Below are 12,724 nucleotides of genomic sequence, written 5' to 3' on the forward strand. Positions count from 1 at the left end.
TTGAGTATTGCAAGTTTTTATTGAACTTATTGCTGTCTTATCTTAAAGTTAAATGACTAACTTTGCATATTTAAATAGGGCTGTCTTTTTGCATAAATAATTAGAGCTGTCTTTATTTTGGAGCTGTTTTATAGGTTTTGCTCCTAAAAGGTGCCGTCGAGGGTTTATTACTGGGCGCAATAAATAAATTTTCTTAAAATAATGGATTTGAAGTAGCAGTTTATCATTTTTTTATACCTTTTTGGATGTAGAAAATATATTTTTTCGACGGTGTCCTTCATTTTTCCCCTTTCCTCGGTTTTTTCTGTATGAACTGTTTTTGTTGGTTTTTCTGTCAATTGGTAGTTTTTGGTTTTTGCCAGGGACTGCTTTGTTTTAGCAAATGCTTTATCAGATGCGTTGTTTTATCAGATGCTTTATCAGTTTTTTTATCACTTTTTCATTGTTAATTTGTTTCAAAACCTGTTATAGGATTTTTATCATGTGGATCCTTATGTCAGTTAGAGTGGTCATTTTTCTACTTGGAGTCGTTTCAGGAATTCTTCCGTCTGTTTTTTGATAAGGGAGCGAGAAAGAAGACCTGAATTTCTAGGAGTGAATTAAATCTGAAAAAATTGTTTCGCTGAACCAATTTGATGAGCGAAGGAAAAAATACTGGTTATTTAATTTGTTCATGCGTTCTTTTGAAACGGAGCGAAAAATGTAGGTTTTAGAAAAATTTTTGCTAAGCACGCCAATTTTTTATCTGAATTATTTTTTCAAATTACTATGATGTCTGAAAGGTCATTTTGGACTAAAGTTATAAATGGCGGGTTGTTTGGATAGCGTTTTAATAGTTTTGATTATTTATGGGAGTTATACATTAATTTGAAGGTTTTTCAACTAATTTTCTGATTTTTATCCTATTTTAGCGATCTTTGTGTTATTGCTTTGAGTTGTAACTAAGGTTCAGCCAATGTACGTATGCAGATTCTTTTACAGTTTAAGTGCAGGTTTTTTGATACCAAAAAAAATTGTCTGAAATTTTACAAAAAGAAACATAAAAATGTTAATTTTTTCTAATTGCGTGTAATTTTTTTTTCACAAGAGATATTGTGCTTTGTTTGGCTTGTTCAAATCTGTGTGATCAATTTTGATGGCTCTGTTGCATGAAGTAATGTTTTCCATTTGTATTTGCTCTTTAACAAATTGAAAACATAATGAAATTGTTTTTGGTTTACTTAAAAAAACGTAATTTTTTTGGTTTACTTTTTTGCTTTTTTCGTTTATGATAATTATTTTATCTTCTTTGTTGAGGATTATCATCAGAAATAGGTTTTATTGGAAAGGCTGGTTCTAGGCGAAGTCTTTTCCGATTGTTCAGGATTTCTTTGGGCTATGTTTTCAGCCAATTTAATTGGAGTCTATTTTGAAGCAGGAATTGAAACACGCGAAAATATTTGGAGTGGTTTGGGTGCTTGAAGATTGGGTTGATAAGAGTGGTTTTTTGTTGATACCGCCGTTTTTGAGAGCGATAAATTGAGGTGTGAAATCAAGTTCTGTAAGCGAGCGAACTGTTTCGTTCACATGCGTCTTTTCAAAGTTTTTTTGGTTAAGGGATTTGATTATGATGATGTAATATTTTTAGGGTTGCTTCAAATTGATTTGAAGGCCTCTGGTAGTTAATATGAGTTTTATGCTCATTTGGAGGTTTTTCAGCTAATTTGCTGAGTTTTAGCCCGATTTGAGTCATTTTTCTGCTGATTGTTTTGTGTTACCGTCTTAATTATGCTTTGAGAGGACGCCTTTTACATATTGTAAGATTGAAAAAAAGACGCAATTTAAAACTGAAATAGTTGCTGCATAGCCTCAAATGCTTATAGCAAAAGAGATATACCTGAGTCAAGCGCTTTTTGCTTGACTAAGGGAAGAAAAAGAATGTAAATTCAGTCTAGTTGGTTTTTACATAAATTTCATGCGGCGGTAATAGATCTTGAGTCAAATTTGTATAGATATGTACAATTATAATTGAAAATTAAGTGTTACGGTCCCGTAAAAATTAAAGTATATGCCCCCTCTTGTAACGCTACGCCCACTGGCACAGCGGCCACTGACGCTCGCCCCATCTGATATATTCGATGTTGTATCCCTACGTCTTGGCGACCTCGATCGCGATCGTCTGACCCTCTCGGTAGCTTGCGCCCACTGAACAGGGGGACTGTGAACTGAGTTTTGCGTCGAGTTCGCTCCGCTGAGGAACTGACTGTGTCCACCGTGGCCATTGGTGAAGAAGTTGCCGCTGTGCTCACAGGGGTTTTCGAAACCCCAGAGCTGGATTTTGATGAAGATACGTTAAACCCTTTTCGGGCTGCCATTTTTTTTTAAAATGTAACGGAAAGCAAGCTAGTAGCAGAACAATATAGATAAAATTTGTAGTTGATAGAAAAGATAAACTGGCTCAGGTGATTGATAGCAGCAAAATTAAACAAATTATATTGCCGTTCTTAATGAATTGCCACTTTCATACCCCTTGTTTAGTAGAAACATAGGTGCAATTTTTTGTAAGCAGTAATAAAAAGGAACGTTTTAACCAAAAGAAAAGTTGCTATATTCTGACGTCAATGCTTTTGATTGCCTAATTTTAAGGCACATGGAAGAAAAGGAGGACTCTCTCTCGTCCTACCGTCTCCCGAAAAAGATTTAAATTCAAAGTATTCTCCTTCCTAGTCCAGGAGTCATCAGCAGAAGTGAAGTTTCCCCTTGAAGAGAAGCACAGGGACCTGAGAGAAGCTTAGACGAGCGCAAAAATCAGCAGAAGCTCTCGAGAACGTGTTCGACCACGTATTAGGCAATCTTACAGTGGTCCCATAGAGGCTGCTGTGAGGAAGGAGACAATTTGCGGCTTCAGATGGCACAATCAAGGGATGGAGGGGGAAGGTGGCGGCGCTTCAGTGGCTCCAGCCTGCGGGAAGCCCCCAAGCCTGAGTACCCAGCAAGTTCTTGTCGAAATTCTTCAATTCGTTCGACCGTTGGGCGAGGCACTTCCCTTCTGTGTGCCAAGCCAACAGATGGAATGGCGCACAGCCAAGAGGAATCCTGCCATGCTTGACTGGACATGCAGTTGAAGAGTACAGCATACTCCCGTCGCAGTTTCTTCAACAGGAAGCAGGACACGCTGCATCTACGCTCCAGATTGAACTCAATGAGTTGATGAACAGGATCGGTCAGTGCCCTAACTTTAAGAGGGGCAGGATAGAATTGAAGTGTCTGCAACAAGGGGAGTCTGAGAAGATTTTGGCCTTCTAATGACGAGTGCGGAAAGTTAGTGTATCAGCCAATGCAGCTCGCTCTAGCAACAGATGCAAGAGACTTGGCTGCAAAAGAGACCTGCATAAGATTTTTTGGACCCTGACGAGGAACCTGCAACACTGAATGCAGCATACCAGAAAGCACTAAATTTAGAAACAGTGATCATGGTTGAGACTCTGAGATACCGTAGCCGTATCATCAGATACCGCGTCCGGATCACCTTTGCTGCTGAGTTTTTCTTTGAAAGGCTAGTTTGACGCGAAGTCTTCTTTGAGTTGTTTCAGGATTTCTGCGGGCTATGTTTTTCAGCCAATTTATGGAGTGATTTTGAAGCAGGAAAGGAAACACGCGCAGTTAATTGGAATGCTTTGTGTCTTTGAAGATTTGGGTGATAAGAGTTGTTTTTTTGTTGATACCACTGTTTTTGAGAGCAATAAATTGAGGTGTTGAAACAATTTCTTTAATCGAGCGAACTGTTTTTGTTCACGTGCGTCTTCAAAGTTTTTTTTGGTTAAGGGATTTGATTATGATGTTGTTATATTTTTTGGGTTGTCTTCATATTGATTTGAAGGCCTCTGTTATTTAATGAGTTTAATGCTAATTTGTGGAGGTTTTTCAGCTAATATGCTGAATTTTAGCCCGATTTCAGCCATTTTTTGCTGATTGCTTTGTATTACCGTCTTAATAAGGCTTTGAAAGGACGCCTTTAACATATCATTGAAAAATAGACGCAATTTAAAACTAAAATAATTGCTGCATAGCCTCTAATGCTTATAGCAAAAGAGATCTACCTGAGTCAAGCGCTATTTGCTTGACTAAGGGAAGAAAAAGAATGTTAATTCAGTCTAGTGGGTATTTACATAAATTGCATCCAGCTGTAATAGATCTTGAGTCAAATATGTATAGATATGTAAAATTATAATAGAAAATTAAGTGTTACGTCCCGTTAAAATTAAGGATAATGCCCCCTCTTGTAACGCTACGCCCACTGGTACAGCCGCCCCTGACGCTCGCCCCACCCGATGTATCCGATGTTGTCCCCTCCGTATTGGCGACCTCGATTGCGATCGTCTGACACTCCGTAGCTTGCTGAGGAAGCGAATATCTCCACCGTGGGCGTTGGTGAAGCAGTTGTCGTAGTGCTCAATGGCGTTTCAAATACCCCAGAGCTGGAACTTGATGAAGATAAGTTACGGCTTTTTCGGGCTGCCATTTAAAAATATGTATCGGAAAGCAAGAAAGTAGCAGAACAATAGAGATAAAACTTTATGGAGTGTAATCGATAGGAAAAGAAAAACAGGCTCAGGTGGTTGATAGCAGCATATATTAACTTGCCCCTTTTTAATGAAGTTCCAATTTGATACCTCTCATTTAGTAGAAACACATGTGCAATTTATTGAAAAGTAATTTACTTGAAATATGGGCGTGTGAGTTTGATTGAATTTTGTATGCATGAACAAAAATTAAAGAATGCTGAGGAGAGGGGTGGTAATTCCAATTACATGCTCCTTGTGGAACGTATTACCAAAAGAAAAATAGCAAAGTTCTGACGTCAGAGCTTGTTATTGGCTAAATTTAAGGCATATGGAAAAAATAGGATAAAAGGAAGACGGACTCTGAAAATTCAAAAGCAGTTGTTTCAGACTTTTAGAGCGTTAACAACGGTCTTGGCGCTCTCTCAAGCTACCCTCTGCAGAAGAAGACTTCAATTCAATCTTCTAACTACAATTCTCCTCTCTTTCCTAGTCCAGTAGCCAACTTCAAAAAAGAGGCTTCCCCTTGCAGAAGGGAAGCATAGGGATCTTATAAAAGCTCAGAAGAGCGCTAGGCTTAGATAAAGGACTTGCTCTCGAGAACGTGTTCGACCACGCATTAGGCTATCTTACAGTGGTGTTCCCATAGAGGTTACCGTGAGGAAGGAGACGATTTGCAGCTTCAGATGGCACAACCACGTGTTGGAGTGTGAGTTGGTGGCGGCGCTTCAGTGGATCCAGCGGCAGGAGGCCCCCAAGCCTAAGAACCCATCAAGTTCCTGTCGAAATTCTTCAAGTCTTCTGACCGCTGAGCGAGGCACTTCCTTTGTGTGCCAAGCCAACGGGTGGAATGACTCCCGGCGCAGTATCTGCAACAGGAAGCAGGACACGCTGCACCAGCACTCCAGATTCAACTCAATGAGTTGAGGAACAAGATCGGGGACTACCCTAACTTCAGGACGGCCAGGATAGAATTCAAGTGTCTTTAACAAGATGAGTCTAAGAAGATCGGAGTGCTAACGATGAGTGCGGAAAGTTAGTGTATGAGCCAATGCAGCTCTAGCGGCAAATGCAAGAGAATTGGCTGCAAAAGAGGTCTTCATAAAGAACTAGCGGACCCTGAAGAGGAAACCACAACTCTAAATGCAGCATGCCAGAGAGCGCTAAATCTAGGAGCAGTGACCATGGTTGAGGCTCAGAGATACCGCTGCCGTGGTGTTAGTGTACAATATGTGGACGTTGAGGGCACACACAGACTTTGGAAACAATAGTGTTCTAGATGCTCTTAAATCATCGCTTGTGCAGTCCCTGAAGATGCAGAAATGATGCAAGTCATGAAAAATGGTTTCCAGGCAGTGATACTTCAGCGACCATAATGGAGCGAGAAGGCGAAGCAAGACATTGAGTGCTTTGTGTGCCATGAGAAAGGTCGCTATTCTCGAAACTGTCAAAATAAGAAGGAGGATTTAAACGGGGATCGTCTGGGGCGAGAATATAATTCACCCAGGTTTGCTTCAGCCAGTTATGTGTCTTCCATTTTGCTAAAACGGCCCAGATCCTCGAAAGCAAATTCAGTGGGAGAAAATAGCGGCCCATCGATACTATGAAAGCCGATTTTGGTGGTGCTGAACGAAGAGCTATAGTGGACACCTTGAGTTGTGTAAACCTCATGTCTAAGGAGATAGCAGAACAGTACCTCGTGCCACTACAGAAGTTTGTGACACACCACGTGACGGTGTCCCATGCGGAGGGCCAGCAGATTCGACTCCTGGGTAAATTGGCCATGCCAGTTTGCATACGAGGCAAGTCTGTCTGCGACGCAGACTTTCTGGTAGCTCCGATGCTGCCAGTGAATATCATCCTCTGCAGGGCTTTCCTTTAGCCCAAGCAGTGTTTGATCGACCTCCATACGGGTCGATTATTCACTGGTACAACTGCATCGACTGCCGTGGCTTCCGATTGTGTTCAAGACCGAGGTGATTGCCAACACTATCGACCACGGGCCAAGTTAGATGAGCCGCTTCGAAGGAGGATTCCTGACAGTCAGATGCCTGAACGCTATAGAAATGGCGCCCTACGGAAGGCTCTGTAAGAAACGAGATCTGGGAGAGCGGGTTAAACATGCCTCGAGAAAATTTTCTGGTCTCGGAAGTGAATTGGCCAAGAAATCACTACTGGAAATTCCTGCGATTTACTCGTGCGATGGTAGGTAACATGGCGAAATGGTAATGGAAAACCATACCGAAACAATGTTAAGATCGAAGCGTGTGCCCTAATTTGCCAAAGATCTGCCTGGCCAAAGAACTGAGAGGAGCTTGAAAATAATAATTGGTTCTTTGAACGATTTTACGAATTCGAGAGTCCCGTCCTCAGTTGGACTGCGTACGAAAACCCTGAGTTTGATTTTGAACAAAGCCGCAGAATGCCACTGGTGAAATTGATGCCCAATTTGGTCGAAACGGAGAGCACTTAGTGATTACTGGTCTTGGAAGTGCGTTGTTGCGTTTACACTCCTGTTACATACCAAAATTTTGTAATTTTGTGGCTCATTATTTAAATGAAAATGTGCTTCCTTCATCTTGTTTCCTTGTTACGTTTGATTAAAGTAAAAAATATGACCTTTATTTGTTTGTTTGATTTGAGAACGAAAAATTTTGAGAACTTGTTTTTCATTTGGCTCAGTCTCCTTCTTTAAGTTTTTTCGCCTGCTTGCGCTGGTTGTCGCAAAATTATGTTTCTGCTTATTCCAACAAATCTAATTGAAATTGCGCTAGTATTAATTTATCTGACGATTACTAATTGAAATGTGCGTTTTCGGTAATTCGCCATGTAATGATTTGTTACACCTGTTGCGTGGGATATTGGACAATTTTATTTATCTTTTGCATTATCCGTTTCATTTTTGGGTGCTCTAATTGTCAAATATTCTGCGCCAGTACCGGTACGTTAAATCCGTGCACGTTCAACTTCCATGCAGACATTTTTGAAATGTTTTTTGGTTTGTGGGATATTTTTGATATGCAATTTTCAAGGCTTTGAGTCCATTCTGGAATTTCGATAGAATTGTTTGCGAGACGTAATTTTCTTCAATGAAACGTTTTCAATGAGAATTATTTTAATGCACTTCATTTGTTGTATCACGTTATTGGACACACGTGACCTCAAAAATAATTTTCCTACTTTTAGAATGACTTTCACTTGCTTGAATGGAAGGAGATGGAGCCAACAGAGTAAACTCACCCTAATTTTTAGTAACTGAGTACTTTCACGTCAATTATTAATCATTTCACTTAGTGGTGAGACATTCTATATCCCCCACCCCCTAAGGGGGGCTATAGTTGCATGGGGGCTATATTGAGAAAGACCCAATAATAATGTAGACGTCAACACGAGACTTTAGGATCGAGCAAGAATAACTGATTTCTAATTGAGTGCCCACATTATGCAGCTAACAGAGAGTTTGTTCACTTCTTTCTGTGTTCAGTTTAGATTATCACTGAGTTTATTAATAACCACGAAGCGATAGCCGAGGCTATTATTGGCCATCTCTTGGTTTTTCACCATTCAAAGAATTTGATTTGCATTGGAGCGCTGTCTTTTTTTTAAAGATCTGTTAACTCATTGTTGTGATTTTTGACGTCAAATTGAAGTAGTGATTTTGGTCACGCTGAAACCGGAAGTGGAGCGAAAAGGCGAGTGGTTTTGTGGCGTGAATTTTTTTTCCTCATTTTAAAGTAGAGTGCTTTCTCCCAATTGGCTTTCTCCCGAATGGTTTTTTTGTTCACATGCGGCAATTTAACTTTGATTTTTACTGTGTTTTCAAGTTTTTGGATCGGATTTTGTTCTAATTGGTTTTACCCATCCATTCGTAGTTCATTCCAGGCCTAATTTTTGGCTAGAATCAAATTAACATTTCTCGCTAGTGGTTTTTTGTTCTCGCTAGCGGCATGTTGACATTGATTTTGTTTTTTTGTTGGTCTAATTTTTTAGAAATGGTTTTCCCAATTCACTCATAGTGCTATGTCTGGTTTTTTGTTGAGTCAATGAAAATTCTTGGAATTGTTCGTCAGGACTTAACCTGCTATTGTTTTTACAATTCTAAGAATTTGAATTGTATTGGGGCGCTGTTTTAAGATCGGTTCACACATTTTCATGATTTCTGAAGTCAAATTGGTGATTTTGGTCACGCCGAAACAGGAAGTGGAGCGAAAAGGCCAGTGGTTTTGCGGCGTGAAATTTTTTTGCTCAGAATTAAAAGTAGAGTGAGAGAGCCGTGTTTGAACAAAACTTCGCTAGTGGTTTTTTGTTCACATGCGGCAATTTCACTTTGATTTTTACTGTTTTTTCAATTTTTTGGATCGGATTTTTTCTAAATGGTTTTTCCAATCCATTGATAGTCCGTTCTAGGTCTAGTTTTCTGTTTAGTCAATGAAAATTCTTTGAATTGTACATCAGGTCTTGTCCTGCTATGTTTTTTAATTCGTCGTCAAGATTTTTGTTACGACCATATGACGTCACAACCACTTCAAATCCGCTTTTGTTCATTCGTTCATGCGATTTCAACTGAAGTGCGTGCGTGATGTCATTTTTTGCTTTTATTGGAGCGAGTTTTTTTACATTTCAAAGCATTTGAATTATATTGGGGCGCTGTCTTTTTTTAAGATCTGTTCACACATTTTCATCATTTTGGAAGTCAAATTGGAGAAGTGATTTTGGTCACGCCAAAACAGGAAGTGGAGCGAAAAACCGACTGGTTTTGTGGCGTGGAATTTTTCGCTCTAATTTTCGCTAAGTAGAGTGAGAAACCGGTGTTGAACAAAAATTTGCGTTCTCGCTAGTTGTTGTTTGTTTGTGGAAATTTTACTTCAATATTCTGTTTTCTTTTTCATTTTTTGGATCAGACTTTTTCTAAATGGTTTTCCCAATCCCTTCTTAGTTCATTCTAGGCCTAGTTTTTTTTAAAACCAAATTTCTCTTTCTCGCTAGTAGTTTCTTTGTTTACATGCGGCATTTTGACATTGATTTTCTGTTTTTATCTCACTTTTTTTAAATTGGTTTTCTCAATTCGCTAATGGTCCGTTCTAAGTCTCGTGTTTTGTTTAGTCAATGAAAATTCTTTGAATTGTATTTCAGGACTTGTCCTGCTTTGTTTTTTTTTATTTCGTCAAGATTTTTGTTACGACCATATGACGTCACAATCACTTCAAATCCGCTTTTGTTCATTCGTTCATGCAATTTCAACTGAAGTGCGTGCGTGACGTCATTTTTCGCTCTTATTGGAGTGAGTTTTTTTTACATTTCGAAGCATTTGAATTATATTGGGGCGCTGTCTTAAGATCTGTTCACACATTTTCATCGTTTTGGAAGTCAAATTGGAGAAGTGATTTTGGTCACGCCAAAACAGGAAGTGGAGCGAAAAACCGACTGGTTTTGTGGCGTGGAATTTTTCGCTCTAATTTTCGCTAAACAGTGTGAGAAACCGGTGTTTGAACAACAATTCGCGTTCTCGCCAGTTGTTGTTTGTTTATGTGGAAATTTTACTTCAATATTCTGTTTTCTTTTTCAATTTTTGGATCAGACTTTTTCTAAATGGTTTTCCCAATCCATTCTTAGTTTATTCTAGGCCTAGTTTTTTTTAAAAACCAAATTTCCTCTTTCTCGCTAGTATTTTCTTTGTTTACGTGCGGCATTTTGACATTGATTTTCTGTTTTTATCTCACTTTTTTTAAATTGGTTTTCTCAATTCGCTAATGGTCCGTTCTAGGTCTCGTGTTTTGTTTAGTCAATGAAAATTCTTTGAATTGTATTTCAGGACTTGTCCTGCTTTGTTTTTTTTTTATTTCGTCAAGATTTTTGTTACGACCATATGACGTCACAACCACTTCAAATCCGCTTTTGTTCATTCGTTCATGCAATTTCAACTGAAGTGCGTGCGTGACGTCATTTTTCGCTCTTATTGGAGCGAGTTTTTTGCTCATTCGCGTGAAAAAGTTTTTGGTCACATGTGACTTACCTCACTCTCAAAAATGACTTCCGCGCTCTAAAATTGACTTTTACTTCACTTTATTTCGAAGAGATAAGGTCAAGTGAGTGTGTCTCACTTTAATTGAAGTTTATTTGAGAGCACTGAATAGAAGACTGCAGATCTTTTTTAGACTTCAGATCTACAAAGCTATTGCGGCTATTTTCGGGCAATCTGCCAACTATTTTTTTATTATTCGTACTCATGTCTTGCCCTCTATTACTAACTTTTAATACGCTTCAGCAAGATGACATCAATTTATTTGGGTTATTAATTTTTTGCGTATATGGGCACAGACTTGAAGAGCAATTATGCTCATTTTGTGTCCTAATTGGATTGTAATTGGATGTGATGATTGAAATGTTGTCCAATACTATCCAATTGAATTAACTATTCTATTCTATTCATGTCTTCTTCAGAGAAGCTTATTAGTATGAATAAGTGAGGTGACTTCCGATCCCAGGCCTGCGTTTGTCTTCTGAATTAAACCAGCCCTGAATTACTATCCAGTTAATTACTTCTGAATTTTGTTTTGCGTTTCAGTATTATCCAAAATATGAAAAACATAGCTTTTTATATCTTTATGGCCATCTGGTGCAAAGTGGGCTGTGTTGAATTCCACGTTTCTTGTTCTATTTCAGTGTAAATAATGTATAAAGTTTAATCCAACACTTGGCTATAAGTGGACATTGACCTGTAACACCAGGCTACTTAAACTTCCTGCTACTTAAAGTGCAATCAACTATTTCAATTATTTATTTATTTCGGCAGTTAACTTATCGAACAACGATTCTAGCCAGCCTTTCTATCTATTTGTTTTATCTACATTTGACCGGGCTTCTATGATTTCGAATCAAGTTGTTTGGGGCCCAATTCAATCAATTTAACTACTCGCGTGTTGTTGATACGAAAACGTCAAATCTGATCGAGGCAATTGTTCGAGTTGGCACGTCGTCCAAATCTTTGCTAAGATTACCTTCTATATGGGAGAATTTGTGCTCTAAAAAGTTAACGAATTCGGGTTCTGTATCCATTATAGAGGAAAATTTACCGAAAGGTCAACGAAATTAAACTTGAAGTTTTCAGTCACGATTATTGAAAAAAGAGCCGAATAACTATTTTTCAATATCGTAATTTTGATTACTTATTATCTAACCTAACCACGGAGGTTACTATATATCAGGAAGCGCATTCTTTAATTTGTCCTTGCAGGCAATTCAATTGAACAAGCTCCTTCTGTCATGTTGAAAATGTCAGACATAAAAATGTCGCTGTTCAAGTGCGAAGATGCAAATGAAAATGATCACCCAATTCCGGATCCAGAAAACAAATGTTTTGCGGAGTTCTACTTGGAAAAAGTGGAGCAGTTCCCTCTCAGTTGCTTCGTGGATGGATCTACAAATGAGAAGATGTTCTTTGCAAAACTTGCATCCAGAATTAGACTGTTCAGCTCAAATTTACTCAAGAAGGGTTACAAGAAAGGTATAAATTTGTTTCTTTAAATTATTTTCAAGCATAAATTGTTGCGCATGATGACCAAGCAGGAGTTGGTGAAAGCTCAACAGCTGAACATTAAAATTTAATTAGTTAAAAGAGCTGCTAAAATAGTTCATAAGACACTGAGTGATCTATTTCTGCTTTAAACCTTTGTATTCTGTTCTCTTTAACCCGACATCGCATTCAGGATTTTGTTTTAGGACTAGCTCTCTGAATAACGCATTTTAAAAGCTAATTGAATTCAGTTTATTTCATATTTATTGTTCTCCAAAACTAATTCTTGCCAAATTCCTATTGAAAAATATTGTATCAAAATGAAAAGCTTTTTCTGTCACACCGAAAAAACTGGACAAACGTTCAAGATTATACATTTTGAAGTTAGTTAAAATCGTACCAAAATTAAGTGTAATTAAGATAAAGCTCTTTAGAAAAATTTAGATTGCATGTTTTTGTGTGTAATTTGATTTCTGAGAAGTGGTTTTAATTAAACGCAATGAATTGTTTGAGTCCTTTTATGCAATTTTTGCTTCATGGCTTTTCCATCTGATCGGTTTCACTTTTTGCCCTCAGAAAGGCAGAAATTACTTGAAGTCATTAAATACCTGTGAAGTTCTCTTAGACCGTTAGTTCGCGCCAAGTCTGCGGTTCTTCGTAGGTTCTGAGG

General features: G+C 38.4%; 1 protein-coding gene across 1 annotated transcript in view; it reads left to right on the forward strand.

The window, feature by feature from the left end:
- Positions 1 to 11,171: 11,171 nt before the first annotated feature.
- The window catches only part of LOC142344728 (putative 4-coumarate--CoA ligase 1), a 36,980-nt gene continuing 35,427 nt past the window's right edge, over positions 11,172 to 12,724 (forward strand). Inside the window, exon 1 of the mRNA XM_075396606.1 lies at positions 11,172 to 12,045. Within this exon, the coding sequence (XP_075252721.1) occupies positions 11,805 to 12,045 (241 nt within the window). The 5' untranslated portion in view covers positions 11,172 to 11,804. The remainder of the gene's footprint in view (positions 12,046 to 12,724) is intronic.

Source organism: Convolutriloba macropyga, chromosome 8 (genome assembly GCF_964194025.1).
Source record: "Convolutriloba macropyga chromosome 8, txConMacr16.3, whole genome shotgun sequence".
Lineage (NCBI taxonomy): Eukaryota > Metazoa > Xenacoelomorpha > Acoela > Convolutidae > Convolutriloba > Convolutriloba macropyga.